Genomic DNA, 21,624 nt, shown 5'->3' on the forward strand with positions numbered 1-21,624 from the left:
TAATGCGACGTTTAACACGACGGCTCGAAAGTTTAATTTATGTCCTCGTTTGGTCCTTTGCCGCCAATTCTCCACGTCTAATCGGCAACACTCGGATATGAGAGCGTGATTATTTTAAATCTCAGGTGAGGACAAGTGTGTACGCTTCTTTTTGCCTTAATCCAATCAACCGCCATTGTTTTGTGATCTGACATGTCGGATTCTTACACGAGAAAATGGCCTAAATAATTCAGAGTCTTCACCTAAAAGTTGTGAGTCATAAGAGGCGACGAAGCATTTTGGATTTTCAGTAGCTAAATAATATATTTCATGGGGGGATGCATTATTCATGGCTTAATTTATCTCAGGTTAGTTAAAGCATAGACTCGTCATTCTACCTGCAAACAGCTCTCGCTTTCCCCATCTCACTCTATCAAAGTTCTCGAAGGAGCCCCCCCCCACTGTGTCCACGACACCCAGACATAAATACTCTTCTCCCTTTCCTATCTGACCTTCTTTCTCGCCTCGCTCGGCCTTTTTGTACTCCTCATCCAGTCGCTTCTGTCTCACCTTTTACCCTTTAAAAGCCCCCCTCCCCCGCCCCTCCCATCTCTCACTGCTGTTAAATCTCCTCCAGTCACCCTCCATCACGCCCCTGCTGGCTCATTTCAGTCCATTTTAAAAGCTCAATTTTGTGGTATTTTGTAATGTCGATGACGTCTATGAGTTCCATTTGAAAGATTTCCTGACTGCCCAAATTCAACAAAGCAGCACTAACAGTCCCTTAGGACAAGAAACGTGGTTTTGAGTTCAACATAAATTGTTTGAATGGCACATTTTTCATTTACGGTGACACGAAAAAAGGCTGCCAAAATTTTTATCGAGCATTCCAGACCAACCATGCAATGACTTTATCCACTATATAGAAATAATCATTGTAAAAATAATCTAGGCATGTTTTAATAGCATTTATGTCCCTTAAATTTCAAATTCCAACACACAAATAAACATTAATTGGTTGACAAAAATACTGTATTATATTGTTTATTCCAAACTATAAAAAATAACTTAATATACATCAATGATGATGCTCAAATATATATATGCACATCACAAGTGTGTCGGGTTTAAAAACATGTCAAATTGTAAAGCTCGGTCTTGTTTTCTTTCAAATTTACACCGGTGGCACCACCTTGCGGACAATAATATAATTACACCCAGAGTCGACATTTTAGTTATCGTTTAAAAAACGGAGAAATGGCTTGAACCCGTGGATCCCACAATGGAATTTCATTTATAATACTTACAATTCAGTACTTGATGCTACAATTTTGAAGAAACATTACTATTTTTTAAGAGCAGAATTTTTAGCCACTTCTTAAGTGGTATCACTGCAGTAGTATCGACACACTTTTATAAATCTACACTACTGGCGCATTCCAACTTTCAACACTTGGTTGAAAGGTGCTAAGCAAGTACGAAAGACAATAACATGGCTGCCAGAGTCATTTTTCAAACTTTATGAGTGGCATTCGTTGACATTTTCCACTTTAATCCAAGATGCAAAAGTGTGTGCAGCCAACTGGATGTTTACCGCAAGCGAGACTTTGGGACCGGAGGAGAGAACTAACAACCTAGCAGGCACATTTGGAGTAAAAGGTCACCTGTCACATAAATTGGCTCGTTTTGCCACTCTTTGCTATTCGGTAAATACAGCCGCAGACTCGGGTTATCATTTGCCTTTACGGCAGCAACAGGAAGCAATTTTAGAAGCTGATTCGCAGATAGCGGCGGCAGATGCACAAGCTTTTTCCTAACGCCCCATCACACCTTTAAGGCTTGCAAGATTGCACGTCTGGATCTCAGCGGGAAGCTGCAATTGCCGACCGGCCACCGTGATTACCTCGGCAATATTTTCTGGGAATTGTCAGACGGGGCCTAAAGTCTTTCTTTGCTACATTAGCTTTGACATGTGGCGTTGACCCCTGCTGTGCCGAGACCGACTGAAGCAAAGTCAAAGTGAGTGCATCTGGGACAGGTGGGATTTTGTTTGCGCACAGCACTGAAAGGCCAAAGTAAATAGCTAACGGGTGGTTTTCTTGCAAATGGAAGGCATGAAAAGGAAAACAGAGGCAAATTCAGAAATTCGATGTCAAAAAAAAAAATCAGTTTAGTACAACAAAAGCGCAGACTGAGGTTTTTGTACTGCCCCCTATTGTTCACATAACAAAAAGAAACCTAAAAAAAAAAAAGCAAATTTCAGTCTATTTTAAAAGCTCACTTTTGTGGTATTTTGTAATACCACAAAATTGTCCCCAAAATATTTTTGTTCATAATTTGTTTTAGTTCATTTTATAAACTAAGTCAGATATTTATAAAGAAAAAGATCACATGCATGTGCATTTAAAAACATTTGATATTTATTTCATAAATGGCACAACATTCATAGATACCGAGGAGCACGTGTTCACAATTTGCCTACATTCCGGCATTCCATTCTCTCGCAAGGGGATGATAAAAAAAAAAAAAAAAAGGCAAACAAGGTTGATCAAATCCACTAAAGCAGCTTTCATGACAAAAATCAGCGAAACGTTTATTTTCACCTAGCAGCAATGTCACGCCGCATGTCCGTGATGTTGTCTAATGAACACCACAAGTGAGGTTCCAAACTTTACTTTTTGGCTTTTTTTTCTCCCCCTAGATCTCGACTCAGTACGTAAAAAAAAGAAAATAAACCGTAGGCAACTTTGACAGAAAGATTAGTAGACAAGCAGACAGCAAAAGTACATAAGTCTATTTTTACCCCCATCAAAACTGAAGTGATACTTCGACTCTTCTTCCATTATTTCATAACGCCGATGATGTTCAAGTCATTTTACGATCGCCCTTTTCAGTCCACGACATGATCCATTTCAAGTCAGGCCAGTGCCACGCAAGAGCTTCTTAATCCAACAGCACGACTGCTACAGTTTTGTTTTTTTACTTTTGGTTGGGCAGGGGACGCCTGAAGAGCAAGATGTGTGGCTCTGTGAGGTGGGAAAGGAAAAAGTGGATTATTAAATTAGTTACGTGTAAAAGATTGTAATCTATCGTCAACTAAATTGCCATTAAATTACTTTGATTCATTTATATTTGAAGAAAATATGGATACTATGTTAAAATGGGGGGGGGGGGGGGGGGGGATTTAAAATATTATTGTTAATTTACTGTCATGTTGAAGGCCATCATTGTTTTCAAATAACTTTGTTGCTCTTTTAGTGAACTTGGTATTCTCCAATGCTGCATTTGGGAAGCAACTTGCCCGACCCTGAATATCAAACTGAGCTTTTTTTTTAAGTGTGCAGAAATTGTAGTACATTTTTCCAACAATAAAAACTCAGGTGTTCCAGAAACACCTCTTTGTTGAATACAGAAGTGACAACCCACAATGTTCCCCAGTTATTAAAAAAGAAAACAAATTAATGTACATTTTTAATCAGAATGGTGGCAATATCTGCACAATGAGACCACAACCATGACAGGACTACAGTATTTTATTTTAAACACTTAGATGCACTCATGTGCTTAGAACCATTTGTTTCCATACTATGAACGTGACATTGTCATTCCAAAAACTTACCAGGCACTATGAAATTGACATTTTCATTCCAAAAGCTAAAACTTACCTGGCTGGTACTATGAATGCGACACTTTCATTCCATAATTTATAATTTAGCTGGCTGGTACTGTGTACTATGAATGTGATCATTTTTTATCAAAATAAAATATTATAATCAAACTTACCTGGTTGGTGGATCATGTAGTGCACCCATCCTTGGCTCTGCTGCACGCCAAGGTTCCTCCATTCGGATTCTGACATCAAATGAGTCTTTGGCACACGCTTTGCAATGTCCTTGGGCAGCATGACGTGTCTACATAATTCCACAAAACAAATAGAGAAAACAAAATCACAAAGCCTGCAGGGTTTCTAGCAATTGGATTTTGCCGATATTATTGCTTTGAACACTACAAATATATGTTTGTATGCACATACCTGTATTCATATTTCTCATCGTCATATTTATCAGAGTAGTATATCTGTTTGTGCGACATGTTGACAGCCTGGTGGAGAGGGAATAAAATAGCGTCAAGGACAGCTTCAGAAAGCAATTTTTTTACTTATCAACTTAAAAAGTTTTTAAATGTAACCGTTTAGCGGCAAGTCGTCGGAAATTTACGTTTGATCATTTAGCTAGGTCGGCTAAGCTAGCCTCGAAACACGAATGACTATTTTACGTCATGAAAGTGGCACACAAACACGCAAGGTGTTGTAAAAAAGCACACATTTTACCTGAAACGATTCCACAGAGGTATATTTTGGAATTATTGGAGTTTTCTGTTGTGTTTTGAGGAGCTCGACGGCGTTGAAGGTGGCGCTCCCTTGAGTTCACCCTACAATAGCAACGAGAGCCCGCTTCACTGTTCAAATGGAGTTGGCATCTTCTCATTGGCTAACACGACCTGGAAGCCTATTGGTCCAATTGTCGCGTCGCGGGATGATGACGTTACTCAACGGCGCTTCCCCTGTCAAAATGCAATTCAACGCGCAAACAAGCCATAACTTGCTCATTTTCCAACGAATATATTTATTTTTTGGGTCTATTACAAAATGTGTGCTGTCTATGCAGAACAATTTTATAACATACTTTTTAGTTTGGAGGTTATCATCCACGTAAAATGTACTTATTTGCTCTCAAATTGTGTTGTAGGTGCAAAAAAGATAATTTTATTGTACATTTAAAACATGACGTGCTGTCAAGAGCATTGAAGATGTCAAATTTGACCTTTTCACATACTTGTTAATTTGCAGCCCTTAACTGTGCCACAAAATTAAAGTTCGACATGGTACACTGCTTTTTTGCAAAAGCATAATTTATTACTGAGCTCAATGATGAACAGCAAGGTGACTATTTTTACTTAACTTTAGTTTTATGAAGCAGTTGTTTCTTCAGAATCCCAGAAGTCATTTAGAATAAAGCACTTGCCTCAAAGAATCCAACTTGTTCATTTAGCCAAAACATTTTATTGAGAAACAAGAAACTGAGGGCGGCCGTTACATCTTATGCCATGGTGGCGTCTTTCTCCCGCGCTCCGTCCCTTTGTCACCACTTCAGTTCCAGAAACATTTTAGTGCTGCTTCCTCCTGAACGAGCACCCTGAGGAACACAAGACAAGAGACCAAAAAAGAGTCAGTGCTCATCTGTCAGCTAACTGTACTTTGACTACAAACACTGAGAGTTTAAAGGCTTGTTCTCAGTCTTCGAAAGGGGGGAACCAATGGTCTAGCTCAACCCTTCTGCAAACTGAGGTTTATCTGGCACATCAGTAAGACTAGAAGACCACCAAACAGGAAATCCAGTCATCTAGTAGTGCGGGGAAAACAGCAAAGCAATAAACTAATCTTGACTATCCATAACCCACAATTTACTCTTCATAACAAAGAATAGTACTATTAAGTGGTACCTCGACAGACATTAGAAAACTAGAGGTGCAACACAATCAAACAAAATAATATTCTTGATCCTCTGTGGAAAAAAAAACTATCATTGCAGCTTACTCAGCAGTTGACAGTCTTCAAACTAACATTTCTAGCCTGTGGGCTCCTTATGTGTTCTTGGGGGCTACTTTGTCACTAAGCTTGCCTAAAGTAAAGCCACAAATGTAGTTTCTAGCTGGGTGATACTGACCCTCTGTTAGACGTGCTTTACCGCCTGTGGGCTGACACAAGACCGTCGAGCAGCCGACGCACAGTACGACAGTCTGAGCGTGGCTGAACACTGTTGTAATCTTGTAGCATCCTGCACACACAAAGTCAAATTCAAAAACTGGATTTTGTCCGTAAGTCATTTGGCAACGTTGCAGCACCTTACCTGGACATTTGACATCCATAAAGTAAGAGTTGGGACTTTGAACAAGGCGCTTCTTCTTGTGCCTCCTCCTTGTCTCCTCTGGAGATGGGTGCAACAAGTCTTTCGCGAGCTAGTAGGGTGACAATAAATAATGGGCAATCGTGGTGTTAAAAGCGGGACATGATATAGTAGCGATACCACAGGGTTATAATTTAACCAAACCGGTTGTTCCGAATTTGTCTTACAAGTTTGCCAACATGACAGGTTCGGTAACCTGCCCGTTATTTTTTTAGGGACATTGCAAACCTAATAAAATTATCTTAAAAAGCGTACTCCCCCCAAAATGGGCTATTTATTCAACATAGAGAAGCACAGAGGGAGTCTTCGAAGAACAAGGCTCGGCACGACTGTCTCCATGTTTGCCGTGTGCGCGCCGCCATCTTGAGCCTCAATGCGCTCGAAAAAAAAAATGCAGTTTGATTTCGGACAAAGTGCGTCTACAAGTCAGTAAGGATGGCTGAGGAACGCAGGAGCGAAATCGGAAAGGTCTCAGCTAAATGTAGGGTCGCAAACGGACGTCAAAAACGCTATTAAACGAGGAGAAATATCGTTAGATAAGGTGGTGCGGATACTCACTGGCATGTTGGCGAGGATATAGCCGCTGCCGAAAAGGAGCAACAACCGGAAGCGAGGCCTTGATATTCCCCCTTACGTTCGGCCCTAAGCCGGAAGTGACGGATACGGCTCGACCACCGCGGCCATCTTGGTGAGGTCGAAACTTCTGGTACCTCGCTGTCGACATCTCCTGGTCAGTATGAAAAATGCTGCCAGTGATAACTTCCGGGAATCCCAAAACAGACAAGTTTTTCCATATGTATCTCGTGCTATATTCTAATTTTTTTGCAGGAATAAAACCTGAAAAGCAAATCTATTGGACTTACTTGTTCCAGACAACAAACAAGAAAATTAAATATTTGGGCGATGACGTCACCAGGCAGGTACTGCGTACGCCTACCACACCTGTCATGCTAACTTTTTATCACTTCCGCCTATGACGAACGATTAAAAACACAAAAAAAGTTTGCACTTTTCGCTACCTAATTCGACTCACGTTGGCGTATGTGGGTGGATTAACGAGGTGAGTGGACAGTTTACATATATTGCTGTTCTTAGTGTGCGAAAGTTGGCCTAACAAGTTCCAAAGTTAAAAATTCCTCCGCAATTGTTTACACTTGCGTCGATAATGTTTGATTTGGTTCAGTTGCCCCCCAACAGTGACATTCAAAATGTTCCTGTCAAAACACAAACTGGTGTTTGAAAGTTATTAACGCTGTTAGAGTTTACTGTCAGTATTTTTTTTCTAGATTACTGTGGTCAAGAGTCACCACAAAGTAGGTACGTACACAACAAATACTTCCTGGTAATCATTAAACGAAACTGTTTATTCGAGAGATCTCTCTTTTTCTCCTGTTACAATGTAAAATACAGGGAAGTTTTAATTCTAAAATATTTAATAAAACATAAAATAAAAAAAGGGTTAGGCGTGACAATAATATTCCAAGTCACAAGCGTGATTATATAAAGTCTGCACACCCCTATTCAAATAGCAGGTTTTCTGATACAAAGATGAGTTTTTTATATCCCCTTTTACATTGATTCAAAGATGTTGAAGTGTTTTTTAATCATTTTGAAATGTTAACTCCTCACAGGAGAAATTAAATGATGCTACTGTGAACGTGGAGGACGTGTTTTTGACGGCCTTACAACTTCGCATTCATAAACAATTTTGCAGTTTTACCTCGACTCTTTGAAGAGGACTAAACATGTCTGGCCCATTGTCCGACGAGGAGCTGCATAAGCTTCTGCCAGTCGGCCCGATTGCACCAAGCCAGCTGACGGGAGGTAACAGGATTGCAGAAGAAGATTTGAAGGAAGAAGATGAAGAAAAAGTCAAAATAGAGGAAGAGGTGGTTCCAGGAGCCAGCGACGTCACCTTGCCATGGCCTGGCGACAGGGACAAGAAGAGCGAGGACAGGGACAAGAAGAGCGAGGACACGGATGGCGTCTCCTCGGGGGTTTGCATGTCCGACACCGAGGACAAAGACGAGGGTCTGAGCAAAGCCAAGTGGCGGGAGAGCATGCCCGAGGGCGACAAGTGGAGAGATGATCTGGTTCCGTCGCCGAGGGACAGCAAAGGAGATGGATCGCTGGCCGATGATGAACACGAGGAAGAAGAAACGTCCAATTGGGTCTCGGAGAAAGGTACCACTGGTTTCACTCCTCAGGTGAAAATACTGCGACGCCAGTCCAGTGAGGTTGTCCCCCAAGAGAGCAAACTGGACGTGGACATAGATGATCATAAGGAGAACCCGAGGGAGTCACAAATGGCGCCAATTTATGACGACTGGGATGAACAGCCAGACAGTGAGTAGACCTCAAAATTAGTATCGCATTGTTGCCTCCATTGCTGACCCGTGTTGTGTTTAGCCTTGTGCAGCGAGAAGCTGAAGCTGGCCTTATGGACGGCATCAGCGGCACTGGTGTTTCCTTTCTTGGTGTGGGGCGGATACGCACTCCTGCCCTTTGACTCCCCACTGATGGGCAGCGCCCCCCACAGGGTGGTGTACACACTGCGATGCGCCGTCTTCGCCTCAGTTCCCATATTGCTTGGTAACTTTGCCTCTTAGGGGTCAACCTGGGGGAGGATCAAGTTCACGTTGTGGGTTGAACTCACTGTGTTGTGCGTTTGTAGGCGTGCTGGTGCATGGCGTGGCCAGGGTTCGCTATGGCGAGCTGACCCCTTGCTTCCAGAACAAAGCGCCAAACAGGAAAGTGTCAGTGCACAGACATTACGTCAGCCAATCGGTGGGACTCTTCCTCTTCTACTTCCTCCAGCTGGCTACCTTGGCGTCCTACGTTAGCCACGACCTTGTCAAAATAGTGCCGCTGCTCACCATCATCTTTGTCTTTGGAAGGTACTACAACACCACCACAGTTTTGTATGAAAACTTCATTGCATACATCGTGGCTATTTTTTTTCCCCCGCCTCAGGTTGATCTACTGGCTGTGCTTGTCGCTGGGCAGCAGCGCCCGAGGCCTTGGTTTTGGTCTGTCCTTTTTCCCGATGTTAGTCATGCTGGGCGCCAACCTCTACTTTGTCTGCTCCTCGACGGGGACCGATGTTGTTTTTGACGTGGCGCCGCCTATCACGGCCTCTCCGCCCCAGCAGCGTTGGTGGGGCTGAGCACTAAGTAATCTTGCTATATGCCCCCCCCCAAACTTTCATTAGAGTGGATTGAATTTCGATTTCCTACAAATTACTCAACACTGTACATCTTAACAGCAACTGTAAATAAATCTTTTTATGAGGTTGAAGTATTGCAGATATATTTTTCTGTTGCTCACTTATTTATAAGCAGCTGATTTGTTTTGAAAGTTTGAAATGTTTAAACGAGGCCAATCAACCCGTGCAGAGACCTAAAAATGTTCAATAAAACTTCCTGAACAGACGAAGCACAAGGGTGAACTTCACTCCGTTTGTCATTTAATATATAAAATACAGTAAAACATACGCAAAAAGGAGAAGGTTTCAAGGGACTTGGATACTTTGGTACAACAAACACTTTTCTGTAAAAGCGGTATAGAATTTCAATAACATCAGTGCATACTTTTGTATATGAAAATATACACAAACTGTATATCGTTCAAGAAAAACAAAACGGCAAAACATCATCTTTACATCAAAACCCATAGCAGACTAGCTCAACACAATATATTAGCTATAAATTTCATCTTTAGTATTTTATTTGCTACATCATTCTGACTGCGTGTGACATTACGGTTACCTGCGTCCCATGCGTCTAACCATGTTTGAATTTTCACCAATTTTTTTTTTCTTTATAAATATATTCTATATCTGGATGAAAACTGCAGCATTTAACTGGTACGTTCCTTTTATTGCATTTGCTAATACCGCATTGTCCGATCGTGCAAGTTGCTTTGAATCAAAAGGAAACCAGTTTGGATGTCGGTGAAAACGATGACAGACAGTTCGATGTTTCAAAAATTACAAGCTTCACAAACTAAAAGGCTTCGTAGATGTTTGGCGATGCACTGAAGCGGCACAAAGAAACCTGAACATAACATCACACACAAGTAACAGGGGCCCAAGTGTGTTTCGCCCTCCCTCGTTGAGATTTGTTAATTGACCACAAGGGGGCAGGATTGAGCCAATCGGAGTGGTGTCACTTTGCAGTCAGCTATTGCGAACTGAGCTTGTTTTGGCGTCTCCAATTAAAAGCAAGGTACATTTGATGCAGTCTTGATTGGAAAAATACTTATTAGGTTTCTTTCGTCATGTCATTGCTATCCAATAATTTTTTTTTTTTTTAAATCTGAACATAAAATGAAGAGGGAGGAAAAAGAACTTTGGATGTTTTCACTTGTCAAGGAAACTCATGCTTGTTCAAATTTTGAGGTTTGTTTTAATTCTGTAAAAAATGTGCAGGGATAAAAATATATATCGTACAATTTTGATACATGCTTTTTATTGGACAAAGTCGACTAAATGGTGGATTTTTTATCAATTAAATAATCTTGTCAATGTATTCTATTTTTTGATATCATGCAATTAAAAAAATCTCAACAATAAAATATTTTGGCAACAATATCACTATCAATTTCCAATGAAAAACATGTATCTTAAATTGTGCAAAAAAAAAATGAAAACAAAAAAATATTTTTGTAAGAGATAAAACCTTCCCAATGTAAACGATGCATCTGTGAATTGAATGATTTTTGAGATGCATAAAAAGTGGCGCAAAATGATATTTGTAACGTGCTGTCACTATCCACTAAAAGGAAAACATTTTTTTTCCATGATTGGCAAAAACTGCTTCGTCTGAGACATAGGTACATTTTTGGCAATACATGCTGAATTATTTTTTTTGTTAACTCTGAAAACAAGTCCTGCTCATCATGCCGACTTTGATTGTCCAATCAAAACATAACACCGTGGCTATCCTGGGGTTCAAATTCACATTTGTCAAGCCCCTTTTTTTTTCTTGCGTGATATCGATTTTGAAAGAAAGTGAGTTTTAAAATGTTGTAATGCAATAACAGTCAGTTACAGAGCTTACTTAGCATTTTAAAGCTCTGCTAGAAACATCTGCTTTTTGTTGGATTTTTTTTTTCTTTTTTTTTTAATCAAGAGTTACAACACAGCTAAGCGCTGCCAGTTCATGTGTGGGCTTAACAGTCAAGTGACCGCAGACGAGTAGGCGTGATTTTTTTAGGGGTGGGGGGGATATAATTTGGGGAATTGGTGAATAAGGTCTGACGGAGTAGACATCATCTCTTCTATTTTGACTAAATAACTTGTGCACACACACATTCACGCACCGAGATAATGGCGACGAAACAAATTGCTATTTAAAAATGACATCAAACAATCTTTTTTGACTTTACTGGTTGCCGTAGAAATAGGGCTAAATGTGCGTTTAGATATGAAGCTAGGCTAACGTGAAGGGCAGTGATTGTGTGCGAGTGTGTGTGTTGCGTTTCCAATGTGCGTGTTGGATGCGTAGCAAAAATGACAACAACACGACCGAGCAGGCGCTAAGTGGGGGGTACGCTACCCAAACATATCAACGTCACGCTTGTTCATAATAATAATAATAGCGGACAGATCCACTGAGTTGACATTATTTTTTTTTTTGTGCATTTTTTTTAGCTTTTTTTTTAGGGCTAACTGGCAAAGTCTATGCAAATATATGTACATACACGCGCTTGAGGCCAAAAAGCTAACGGAAGCGTTAGAAATATAGAAATTGTCCGTTCACTTTGGGGGAACCACGGGAAAAGAAGATGGGAGGGCTAGCTCGTGCGAAAAATTTGGACATCAAAGTTTTGTAGAGGAGGGTTTGTCTACAAAGTGACGGATCTTCAGAACCACTGACGGAGAAAGAACACAACAGCGTGTCTTGCACAACACCCAAGTCGTAAAGAGCCACAAGGGTGTCGGGTTTTGTGCGCGCCGCGTTTCGTTTTGGCATTCCGAGGACTACGTCGGCCTGAAGCGCTTCCAAAAAAGAAGAAAAAAGTGCAGCGTGGGAGGGACTTGCTGAAGAAAGGGAAATGTCGCAAAGGGAGTCCGCAGGGAGTGATGTCCGCTGAATGTGGACTGAATAAAATGGAGGTGAGGAACATCTCTCAAAGTTGAAGGGACCCGACTGGACTCGTCAGTTGAAGAGGTTTTTTTAACCCAAAAGGCTTCTTCACTTTGAAATCTTAGGTGTGGACTTGACCTAAATAGCTCGCCATGTTATATGATGAGCTATTTTATTTTTGATGTCATATTTATCCAAATGATGAACCTTGAGTTGTCATCCCTTGATGGAATAAGCACCAATTAGATGACTTGAAAAATGACAATTTCTGTCTACTTGCTCGCTCTCGGATTCCTACTTGTTGATTTAAGTGGCCACTACAAAGATGTTTTGCCAGCCAGACCAAAGATTCCGAAGTGAAGAAGCTTTTCAGATGGAAGGCCAAGTGTCTTCAAGAGTCCACTTGCCTCTGTTCAACTTCCGAAACGTACACAGACGCGATGGTGTCGAGGCTCAAAGCGCGCGCTGAGGCATTTGAATGCAACGTCCTCACATGTGGCGTGTACGACGTGACGTGATGTGTTTCAGTGTCGTCCAAACCTCCCTGCGTGCTCTCCCTCGTCGCTTATGTGACCCAGGTGTCCAGTCTCATTCGCTTGATGTTGCCACCTTCTGGCTCCGGCGAGGGGCTGAAGTCAGAGCGGCCCGGCCCGACACTCCCCGTGGCGGCCATGTCGGCGTTGTTGTTGGCGCCGCCGCCACCGCCGCCCGTGTCCTCGCGGTCGCTGCCTTCGAAGGAGCTGGCGTTGCTGCTCACGCTGTCTGCGGGCGAGCGTCCCGTGGGCGGCTCCAAGCACAGCAGTGAGCCCGGGTACTGAGGTGGTGCCGTCAGGGTGGCGCCAGCGGACGGAGGCGGCGGGACTGGCGGCGGCGGTGGGGCCGGCGGAGGGCAAGGGGTGCTGCGGTCCCGACCCGGCGACACCGGCTCCGACTTGATGCTGATGCCGCTGCTGGTGTTGACCGTCAACATGGCGCCTTGAGGTATGTGCGCCACCGGCCTGAGCGCAAGAACACCACCACCAAATTAAACAAGCCCAGCCAAATGGGATGACATCATATTTTAAAGGCACGGCGCAAAAAAAACACACCAAGAAGCCATTTTCAACAAGCCTGTGATGCATTCAGGGGGCCCTGTGGCTTGACACACAAACGAGAAAGTTCCAGAAGTGAAAACGTAACAGTTTGGATTCTTAGCCAGAGCACCACAACAAAACAAAGACGCTAATGCTAGCATGCTAAGCTAAGAGACAATCGTTTACATGCGTTTAGTGCTTACGGTGGAACCTGTATCAAAAACCCGGTCGGTTCTGACTTGCTGTCTTATAAACCAGGGACCCTCGTGTACCTCTAAACTTTGGATACTCACAGGAAATGGAATCCCACTTGAAATGGCAAATCTGATTCATGATTGTTGAACTCAAAATGTTATGGTTAGTCTGTAATAACGTTTTGTTTTGGGAGCTTCCGGTGAAAAATGAGTGATGTGTGATATTGGCGATTCACTTCCAGAACAATCAACACGACAACCCTGGAAGGCAGCGTGACATGACGTGTAAACGGGTCGTGACTGTGCACACAGACACGCATGCGAACGGCGGGTGCGGGGATTTTCAGCCAAAAAAGCGTACATGAAGACAAACAGGGGGGAGCGGGGGGAGGAAAAGGAAGTGGGATACAGTACCGGCCCAACCACTCATCTCTACCCAAGAGCAGGTTGGACGGAGAGCCCAGACTGTGGGGAAGAAAACAAAAGGTTGGAGCTTCCCCCCCAAAAATACTGACATAATTGAGCGTTATCATAAAAAAAAAAACACAATCAAGACAATTATGTCGTCTGAAACAACACAACTGTGCTCACTGAGGGGAGGGGACTCAACACTAGAAAACTCCCAATGACCACAATGACACAGAGTTCCTTCCTGCTTCGCTAAGTCGGTCGTTGAAGCAAAAAATGTGCAACGGCAAAAAGACAAAAAGACTTAACAACCTGACAGAGACAAACGCAACACCCACAGTGACAACAAATTGTGTGTGTGAGAGATTCTCTATCGAGTCCATCACTGCTACTTTAGCAAAAAGAGGTTTAGCTGTCTTCCTTACAGCCACAAGGTGGCGACACTGGACGCACACATTCTCGCAGACACACAGACAGGTTTAATGGTGGCCGTTCACCTCAGATTGGCAGCCAGACTGGACACCTGGCTAGACAGCTCGCTGCTTTGTTTGTCCACGCCCCACATGCTGCATGGCGACAAGAGCACAGAGTACACTTCAAGGACCCGCCGTTCAAACTAACGTCTCCGAGCCCGACCGCGTAAGAACCCAGGGTGGGTTGATTTGTCTCTTTGCGTCGCCAACAATAACCCAAAAATGTTTCTATGATGTAGAGAGTGAAATGGTGAAATGCTGGAGAAGAAAGATGAAATGTGTTGTATGAAGAGCATGCGAGTGGATCAGAAGGAATAGCTAAGAGGACTTACACCAAGTTGCTGAGCGACGCCAGATTGATTTGCTGCTGTTGCGTTTGCTGCTGCGGCGGCGGCGGTTGCTGTGAGACGACGGGCTGCTGCTGCTGCCACGTCGCCACACTGGTTGGCAGCAAGCCGCCGGGAGACGCCAGGGCGTGAAGCGCCGTAATGTCTGCGCTTGTCAGCTGGTACTCTGCGTTAAAAAAGAAAAATGGGGATTTTAAGTTGAAGATAATGTATCAGCAGTAATTGGGATTTTCTATTGACCTGTGTTGTATGCCGTGGGCATGGCGGAGAAGGGGAGGCCCTGTGCCAGGAGGCTGGGCGTGGCCACCGACACCACGGGCGTGGTGAGGGTCTGGGCCACCTGGGCGCCGACCGCCAGCCGCTGGGCGTTCTGTCAGAGGGGGAGAAACAAAAAGTTGTTGCAAATTTCTAAAGGCTCGCAGTGAGACCCAACTCGATTACATTAAAGGCAATTGGATAGTGGTAATAATTCTCATCTCATTATTCCTCAGAGAGACTAAGTGAACCACTGAGGTCCTATTAAATTAATTGCTAACCAAAACAGCAGCACCTACTCATATCGATTGAAATCTAGAATTACTGCGTTTGAAGATTTGTCCCCGGGGATGCCTTTAATGTAATGGCAGGAAACGTTGATGCGCTGTGGCTGAAGAAGGTGAAGATGGGTGCATACTTGTCAGTGAACGAGGATCATGCCATGCGGCGCTTCCCTCTTTTGGTGTAAAGAGTACAGTAAAGCCTCACCCATTTGTAGATGACCATTTCTCGGTCGATTGTTTAACGAAACTTTTTTAAAATTCATCTTGCCCCCTAGTGAGTGAGGGTTGACTGTACTCATTTCCTTTTGGTAAACTATCCTGGATGATGACGTTTATGATGCTAGGACCAGAGAACAACACGGGCATGAGGCCTGAACCGCATGCAGTCACACACTGAGGAGGATCATCCCGAGAAATGCCCCGGAAGCAAAAAAAAAAAAAAAAACAAGCAAACAAAAACGACAACAAAACCAATGTGTTTTCTTTTTCCATCGCGACCATGCTAAGAGGCGGACATTCACCTCATTTACCAACTCCAGCTCATCCTCTGTCTGCAAAGGGTGGCAACAGAGAGGGGTACATGTTTGTAAGAAGTCACAGAGCTCAAAAGCAGGAGAGGGTCTGGCCGCGTTGACGAACACGCGACAGCCCGACGGGAAATACAGCGGCTGGTCTATGTGTGTGTGTGTGAACCACAAAATATGCTCAGCGGCAACACCTGCAAGAATGCGGCCGGTCTACCGCCGTTGCAAAATGACAAACGGCAAGAAAACAAAAGATGAGCGGCTCACCATCTGCATGAGGCTCTTCCCGCCCTGCGAGGTGATGACGCGGAGGTCCGGTTTGCGCCCGCTGACCATCTGGGGGCTGGCGGGCGGCGGCGGGGGCGACTTGGCCGGGGCTACCTTCCCCAGGTTGTTGCCGTTGGAGACGGCCAGGAGGCCCGGCGAGGCCCTGGCGCTGGTGTAGCCGTTAGCTGCGCAAAAAAGCCGGGTGAATACGACAAGTCATGAACAAAAATCCAAATGAAGCACTTACGGACTGGACTCGGACAACCTCCGTTTGAATTATTCAGGTCACCTCCCAGGAGCGCACCTGTTGGATTCAAAGGAGAGATTCCCAATGAGTACACAAAAAAAAAGTTGGTAAGGGAAAAATAACTCGCGGACCTCGGCGGAAGCGCTCACCTGCGCTGGCCGGTCGCTGCGGCAACCCGGGGGAGACTGTGTTCCTCGGAGGAGCCGGTTGCTGTGGCGACAGGAGGTGGGTGTCGGCGAGCGACGACGCCGTCACGTAGGAGGTAGTTACCAGCGCGTTGCCAGGGTTGCTGAACTGCAGCGGGCTGGGATTGGACGCCTGCACGGTGACGGGCATGGTGAAGGTCTGCGGCGGAGCCGTGGACTGCTGCTACGGTTCAATTGACGCGCGTGGGTGAGTGAGTGACGCGCGGCGCTTTGGAACCAGAAGACCGCATTGATTTCACACTCACGCCGTAACGCTTGAAGAGAACATCCAGGTCTTCTGTGGTCTTCCGCAATTTGTCATCATTTAAGGGACTCTGATCGATGGAGTCTTCGCCGTCAGGTTCCGGGCTGTCGCAACCGTTGAAGCCTTTCTTTCGCAAAGTCTACAAATGCAAAATAAAAAATGTTAGCAAGATTCGATGCTGTAAAAAGGTGCAGTTTGACGTCACCTCGATGATGTCGGCGTTGGTGCGGCTCTCGTGCGGCTCGTTGTACTCGGTGTACTTGAGCAGAACTTTGTCCATGTCGGTGCTGGCGTACTGGAAGAGTTTGTTGGCGTGATTGAAGATGATCAGGGCGATCTCGCAGTCGCACAGCACGCTCAGCTCGTACGCCTTCTTCATCAAACCGAATTTGCGTTTGGTGAATGTCACCTAGGAGAACCAACTTATCGTCATGATCAACATTTTCACCAAATTGAAAAACAGCCTTGACCTTTTAAATGTGTCATTGAAACTGCTGTTATTTCTTTACGTGCAAAGTCTCGGGACCGGGCCCGGCGTATTCCGTTTCAACTTCACCACGACAGCTGCTCGCGCAAGTGCACGGGTGTCAAACATGCCGAGCATTCAGCTGCCAGTAACTGGCATGAAACTAGAAACCGCCGCAGCCCTCAATCTAACTCAGCCATGCTTTAAAAGTTCACTCAGCGTTTAGTTACAACCAGGAGCTCAAAAACAGTCCCTCACTTACCTGCTTGTTTCTTTCATCGGTGATCCGCTGGATCTGAATCTTTTTCCTACCCATGATGCTTAGAGGCGGTCAACTCAAGTAAAGAAGATCTCTCTTTCTCTCTCGTGCGGTCCTGAGAGCTTTTTTTTTTTTTTTTTTTTTTTTACTGCGCTGAATAAAAAAATAAATCAGATGCGTGAGGGCGGCGGAGGACAACAGCAGCGGCGATGCTGGCACATTTCTCTGGCCAGGTTGAAGGTGAAGCGATGGGCGGAGGAAAACCGCTTAGGTGAAATAGCTGATAATGGAGGAGTGTGTCGCTCCTCACCTGCAGGGGACACAAATAAAAAAATCATTATTAAGTTGTTTTTCGCTTTCAAACACGAGGCGCTAAACCCGCTGACAAACGTGTCAATTCTCCTTCGTGGCGAGGCGAGATGATGCGCTGGATGCTGAGTGATTATCAGAACATAGCTTTTCTTATCTGACATTATCCCCGAGGGGGTTTGGAGTCGATGTATCAATGTGAGGGCACACAATGACATCTTTCTTCTTGCAATATGGTATAAAACATCATCTTTGATTGGAATGACTCAGGCCCTGTGAGGCTTCTGAGCACCCTCATTAATGAGTGCAATTGACACGTTCATGCAACGCACCCCAACTTCCCCTCAAGGCACTGACGGTTCACTCAATTAGAAGCGGCCCGGCGTACTGATTGGACTCGGCGAGAACAAGGTCAGTTCGGTTCTTTAATGAAATTTGTCCAAACTGAAATTCATCTCGTTGGATACCCGGAAGGAGAAAAAAAAAAAAAGAGACAAACGGAGCACAATGGCCAACTTGTTATTTCAAAAGGGATGAGTGGGGGCAGTCATTTGGTTTATTACAGCGAGATCAAATTGGTTAAATCAGCCAAGTGATGCTCAAGTGAGCCTGATGAAGGGGGGGGGGGGGGGGGGGGGGGGGGGGGGGGGGGACCCAATCACGCCGAGGGTCCTCATCATTCTGTTGTGGAGTGCGCTCATTAGTGCCACTGACCTTTAAGGGGACTACACACTAGCCAATGAAACGTGGCAGAGCAAAACACACACACACAATTATTTCCACTTGGTGTTTATTTGTTGCAATACCTCTTTTGCATAACCTTCACATCAACATAATGGCCAGTAGGGATTTTGGTAATGGTTGTTAAACCTGCACCTGGACTCTCTCCCAAAGTTTGTTATCTGCAATTGTCTCACTAAAGATGATAAACAATGGATGGCTGCATAACCTGAACGACATTAAAACAGAATCTCATCAAGTCAAACTCAATCTAGGTAAATATTAAGATTCTCCGCCTCCAGTGAAGCCTCAAGGACAGAAACACAACGAGATGTGCTTTGATCAAAAATGTGATCTCACAGGTTTTAAATAAAAATGATTGGTTTTTTTCCAATTCTATAATGTGGATATGTTCATGACGGTCCACATAGGATTTTTATGGGGACGACGTCGTGGTGTCCTTTGACAGATCGGAGACAGACAGGCCCACTGACGCACGAGACGTAGCACTAGTGTCATTTGGGGACATTTTAGCGAATCTAAACCGTGGGAAAATAAAACGCAAGTAAAAAAAAAAAAAAAATGACGTTGAAGCGAGAGTGCACAGGAATCGAGGCCATTAGACAATCCCTCCGGAACGAGCTGCGGCCGACAGCCATTACCTTCCGTTGCAACTCGATAGACACGCACTACTTTAATTCACATCACGGAAACTTAAGTTTGATTAAACAAGCGCATTAAGATAAGCGATATGCGTCGCTATGCATTCGAGATTTAAATAAGCAAAGCAAGCAGCGGCACTCGGGTGCAAAGGAGGGGGGAAGACGCAGGAAGGAAATGTATCACTCCACTTACCCTGAAATATTGCCGATTAAAAGCCCACACAAGACACGGCTGCCGGGACGGAATACTTCTCACTCAAGAACCATCGATTAAATTACGCTTGCGTGACGTCTCGTTGTGAAAGAATCCGCGACATTTTATTCCATTTCATGTTTTAAGTAACTATACTCTCCACCAAGGCGACACAGTGCAACCAGCGTATGATAGACGTCATTGACATCAGATTTTGATGGACGTCCGGGAGGGCCAATGGGAGGCCGAGGTGAGCTGCATTTCAGCCAATCAGCGCTCATCACGCAAGCGCGGCCCGGTCCCACAGGAGAGGACATGACGGAGGTGACGGCCATGTTGTGCCGTGGTGTTTGTATCCCTCCGCCACAGTATTTACATTTTGCATGATTTTTGCATGTGGGCAAAAATATCAGTGGAGACTAGAGGCGCTATGTTGGAGTCCGTTAGTTTATTTATTTCTGCCCTATGCGACTAATTCAGTGTCGAAAAATGACTAAACGACGTTTTTGTTGCCGACATTGTCCTGACAGACGTGACGGCATCATATCACTGCACACTGTATGACGTACACGCACTAAGTGGTTTCTATGGACATGATCCAGAAGACTCTTTATCGTCCTTAGTTTTTCGTGCTTTCATTTCACTTCATGAATGTGGGAAATATCCAGCCAGTCCGTGGATTATATCAGGTGCTAGACTAGTGATTCTCAAACTGGGGTTTTTGGACTATTGGAGTTTAAGCAAGCCGAAACTTGAGGTTCTGTGAAATATTGTGCAAAAAATGTCTTATAACATTTTTTTAAAAGTGCATTCCAACAAATTGATGCTGGAGTGCCATTAAAGCAATAAACCAATTATTTCTCCCTACCTTCGCAATTTAAAAGCCCTGAAGGGATTTTAATGTATCACAAATCTGACATTTATGCATGAGTATTTTTTTAAAAGGTGTGTTATTACAATCTCCACTATTGGAGGATGAATGATGGTAATCTTTTCTGTAATAAAAAGCATTGTAAGATGAAGCACTTGTAATGAGCGGCTTTGCACACTTTGGCCCGACGAGGGCGCTATTGTGTCAAAGATCTCCACAATTCTAAAAGTTGTAATTCATAATAAATGCACACGATGGCAGCATTGTGCCCGAAGAAATGAACGCTCACCGCTTTCTTGTTTCATAAAGCGGATTATTTAAAATGACTCGTATCAATTTGAGCCATTGATTTAATCCAAAGATAAATGGGCATTTAAATTTAATACGTATTACCGTGAATGGGCATTACAAAAGATCTACAAAAGCCATACATTTATGCCCAGGGCAAAAAAAAAGACAGCTTTCATATTTTAAAAAAACAAAATAAAAGTATCTTGCCAAGTAAAATTTTCAAGTTAAATTTGCATTTGATTTTAAGTTTAATAACATTTTTTAATTATCAAATACATTTTTAAATATGAATATGTCATTAAATTATGTATATTGGTGGAAAAATCCTGTTGAGGTGTGTTTTCCAATGATATCAGATGTAAAATAAATTTAAAGTTATTGTTTTACAACCAGAGAAATTCAACACTGCAGCTTCTAATTGTTTTCATGCATTACTGGCGCTTCCATTAAAGCAATTATTTAAAAGGCGTGATTAAAACATAGATGAGCGTTCCATTTAGTCCACTATTGTGTTGCAGTGGAGATTTATGGCTATATATTGCATTTCAATGTGGACAACACTCGAGAGATGCAACCTTCAAAGAATTAAGAACACAAATTAGAAATTCAACCTAACCTTCCTGCAGCACACCATATTTCCATTCCATTGGGGCAATGATTTACCTGAGGAAAAATAAGTAGAGAAAATTGAGATGGAACAAACGAAAATAACATTGTTAACTCCGAAACATATGAGTATGTAGTTTGTTCATAATCTCAATGGAAAGGAAACAAGGAGTTGTGATTTTTTTTATCACAAAAAATAATTAGTACACACTGCTGAGGCTGTCAGCATACTGTTGCTAACCAAAACAGCAGCACGTACCGAGGCATGTCAACAGTCTCCATATTGTAAGACATAGTGACACAAGTTGTGGGAAAGTCCATCGGCAAATAAACGCATGACTAAAATGTAGACTTGCAGTTAAACGGTTGAGAAAGTTGCTTTAGAACAAAAGGAAAAAAAAGAAAAAGAATGATGAGTTGGATGGCGTCTAAATGGCGCTGATTTGCATGTCTGGTGCTCCACGCTGTGCATATTTTAGTGTGGAGCAATGTGGCCACTCATTGAGGTGGTCTAGACAGACATGACATGGCCGGGTCAACTTCTTGCATGCAAATGTTGAGACGACATGACTGCGCACACACACGCGCACACACAATGGTTTTTGGGTGGATTGCCTTTCATTGACGGACTCCAACATTTGGGATTATCATGTTAATTAAGGGAACCTTGTCGAGACTGTGGCAGACATCA

At 43.7% G+C, this 21,624-nt stretch overlaps 4 protein-coding genes and 1 non-coding gene across 11 annotated transcripts; 1 reads left to right on the forward strand and 4 right to left on the reverse strand.

The window, feature by feature from the left end:
• Positions 1-2,377: 2,377 nt before the first annotated feature.
• LOC125987314 (cyclin-dependent kinases regulatory subunit 1) lies at positions 2,378-4,468 on the reverse strand. The gene is made up of 4 exons (XM_049751635.1): positions 4,310-4,468; positions 4,013-4,080; positions 3,763-3,890; positions 2,378-3,005 (listed from the first exon to the last, which is right to left on the reverse strand). The coding sequence occupies exons 2-4, from the start codon at positions 4,069-4,071 to the stop codon at positions 2,959-2,961; spliced, it is 234 nt and encodes a 77-aa protein (XP_049607592.1). The 5' UTR covers positions 4,072-4,080; positions 4,310-4,468; the 3' UTR covers positions 2,378-2,958.
• A 550-nt stretch (positions 4,469-5,018) lies between these two features.
• rps27.1 (ribosomal protein S27, isoform 1) lies at positions 5,019-6,656 on the reverse strand. The gene is made up of 4 exons (XM_049751633.1): positions 6,504-6,656; positions 5,889-5,997; positions 5,706-5,816; positions 5,019-5,174 (listed from the first exon to the last, which is right to left on the reverse strand). The coding sequence occupies exons 1-4, from the start codon at positions 6,507-6,509 to the stop codon at positions 5,146-5,148; spliced, it is 255 nt and encodes an 84-aa protein (XP_049607590.1). The 5' UTR covers positions 6,510-6,656; the 3' UTR covers positions 5,019-5,145.
• LOC125987579 (small nucleolar RNA SNORA35) lies at positions 5,264-5,393 on the reverse strand. Its single transcript, XR_007488054.1, has one exon. It is a non-coding gene; the product is annotated as a small nucleolar RNA SNORA35 (small nucleolar RNA).
• A 190-nt stretch (positions 6,657-6,846) lies between the features above and the next one.
• On the forward strand, positions 6,847-9,242 carry LOC125987243 (transmembrane protein 79). Its single transcript, XM_049751495.2, has 5 exons — positions 6,847-7,005; positions 7,577-8,291; positions 8,355-8,537; positions 8,620-8,842; positions 8,919-9,242. The coding sequence occupies exons 2-5, from the start codon at positions 7,691-7,693 to the stop codon at positions 9,109-9,111; spliced, it is 1,200 nt and encodes a 399-aa protein (XP_049607452.1). The 5' UTR covers positions 6,847-7,005; positions 7,577-7,690; the 3' UTR covers positions 9,112-9,242.
• Positions 9,243-9,389: 147 nt separating this feature from the next.
• Positions 9,390-19,382, reverse strand: LOC125987215 (myocyte-specific enhancer factor 2D homolog). Of its 7 annotated transcripts, none has more exons than XM_049751437.2 (13): positions 19,166-19,382; positions 17,285-17,591; positions 16,762-16,965; positions 16,558-16,695; positions 16,256-16,424; positions 16,107-16,163; positions 15,860-16,044; positions 15,590-15,619; positions 14,770-14,899; positions 14,515-14,695; positions 14,207-14,275; positions 13,716-13,766; positions 9,390-13,032 (listed from the first exon to the last, which is right to left on the reverse strand). In XM_049751437.2, exons 2-13 carry the CDS (start codon positions 17,336-17,338, stop codon positions 12,600-12,602), a joined length of 1,701 nt encoding a protein of 566 aa, XP_049607394.1. In that variant the 5' UTR covers positions 17,339-17,591; positions 19,166-19,382; the 3' UTR covers positions 9,390-12,599. The 7 variants fall into 7 exon arrangements, with proteins under 7 accessions (XP_049607394.1, XP_049607390.1, XP_049607389.1 ...); XM_049751433.2 differs by having other exon boundaries at positions 16,256-16,472; XM_049751432.2 differs by having other exon boundaries at positions 16,256-16,475; positions 19,166-19,381.
• Positions 19,383-21,624: the final 2,242 nt, after the last annotated feature.

Source organism: Syngnathus scovelli, chromosome 19 (genome assembly GCF_024217435.2).
Source record: "Syngnathus scovelli strain Florida chromosome 19, RoL_Ssco_1.2, whole genome shotgun sequence".
NCBI lineage: Eukaryota > Metazoa > Chordata > Actinopteri > Syngnathiformes > Syngnathidae > Syngnathus > Syngnathus scovelli.

What these genes read in the sequence shown, in the direction of transcription:
- LOC125987243 (XM_049751495.2), top strand. Translation starts at nt 7,691, where the DNA reads ATGTCTGGCCCATTGTCCGACGAGGAGCTGCATAAGCTTCTGCCAGTC. An exon ending in CTGGGATGAACAGCCAGACA is followed by an intron (nt 8,292 to 8,354) that starts GTGAGTAGACCT and finishes TGTTGTGTTTAG; the next exon opens with CCTTGTGCAGCGAGAAGCTG. An exon ending in CTCAGTTCCCATATTGCTTG is followed by an intron (nt 8,538 to 8,619) that starts GTAACTTTGCCT and finishes GTGCGTTTGTAG; the next exon opens with GCGTGCTGGTGCATGGCGTG.
- LOC125987314 (XM_049751635.1), bottom strand. Translation starts at nt 4,071, where the DNA reads ATGTCGCACAAACAGATATACTACTCTGATAAATATGACGATGAGAAA. An exon ending in GATGAGAAATATGAATACAG is followed by an intron (nt 3,891 to 4,012) that starts GTATGTGCATAC and finishes GGAATTATGTAG; the next exon opens with ACACGTCATGCTGCCCAAGG. An exon ending in CTACATGATCCACCAACCAG is followed by an intron (nt 3,006 to 3,762) that starts GTAAGTTTGATT and finishes CCCACCTCACAG; the next exon opens with AGCCACACATCTTGCTCTTC.
- LOC125987215 (XM_049751432.2), bottom strand. Translation starts at nt 17,338, where the DNA reads ATGGGTAGGAAAAAGATTCAGATCCAGCGGATCACCGATGAAAGAAAC. An exon ending in CCGATGAAAGAAACAAGCAG is followed by an intron (nt 16,966 to 17,284) that starts GTAAGTGAGGGA and finishes TGGTTCTCCTAG; the next exon opens with GTGACATTCACCAAACGCAA. An exon ending in GCAGCGACCGGCCAGCGCAG is followed by an intron (nt 16,164 to 16,255) that starts GTGAGCGCTTCC and finishes TGAATCCAACAG; the next exon opens with GTGCGCTCCTGGGAGGTGAC.
- rps27.1 (XM_049751633.1), bottom strand. An exon ending in TATGGATGTCAAATGTCCAG is followed by an intron (nt 5,817 to 5,888) that starts GTAAGGTGCTGC and finishes TTGTGTGTGCAG; the next exon opens with GATGCTACAAGATTACAACA. An exon ending in TAAAGCACGTCTAACAGAGG is followed by an intron (nt 5,175 to 5,705) that starts GTCAGTATCACC and finishes TGTGTTCCTCAG; the next exon opens with GGTGCTCGTTCAGGAGGAAG.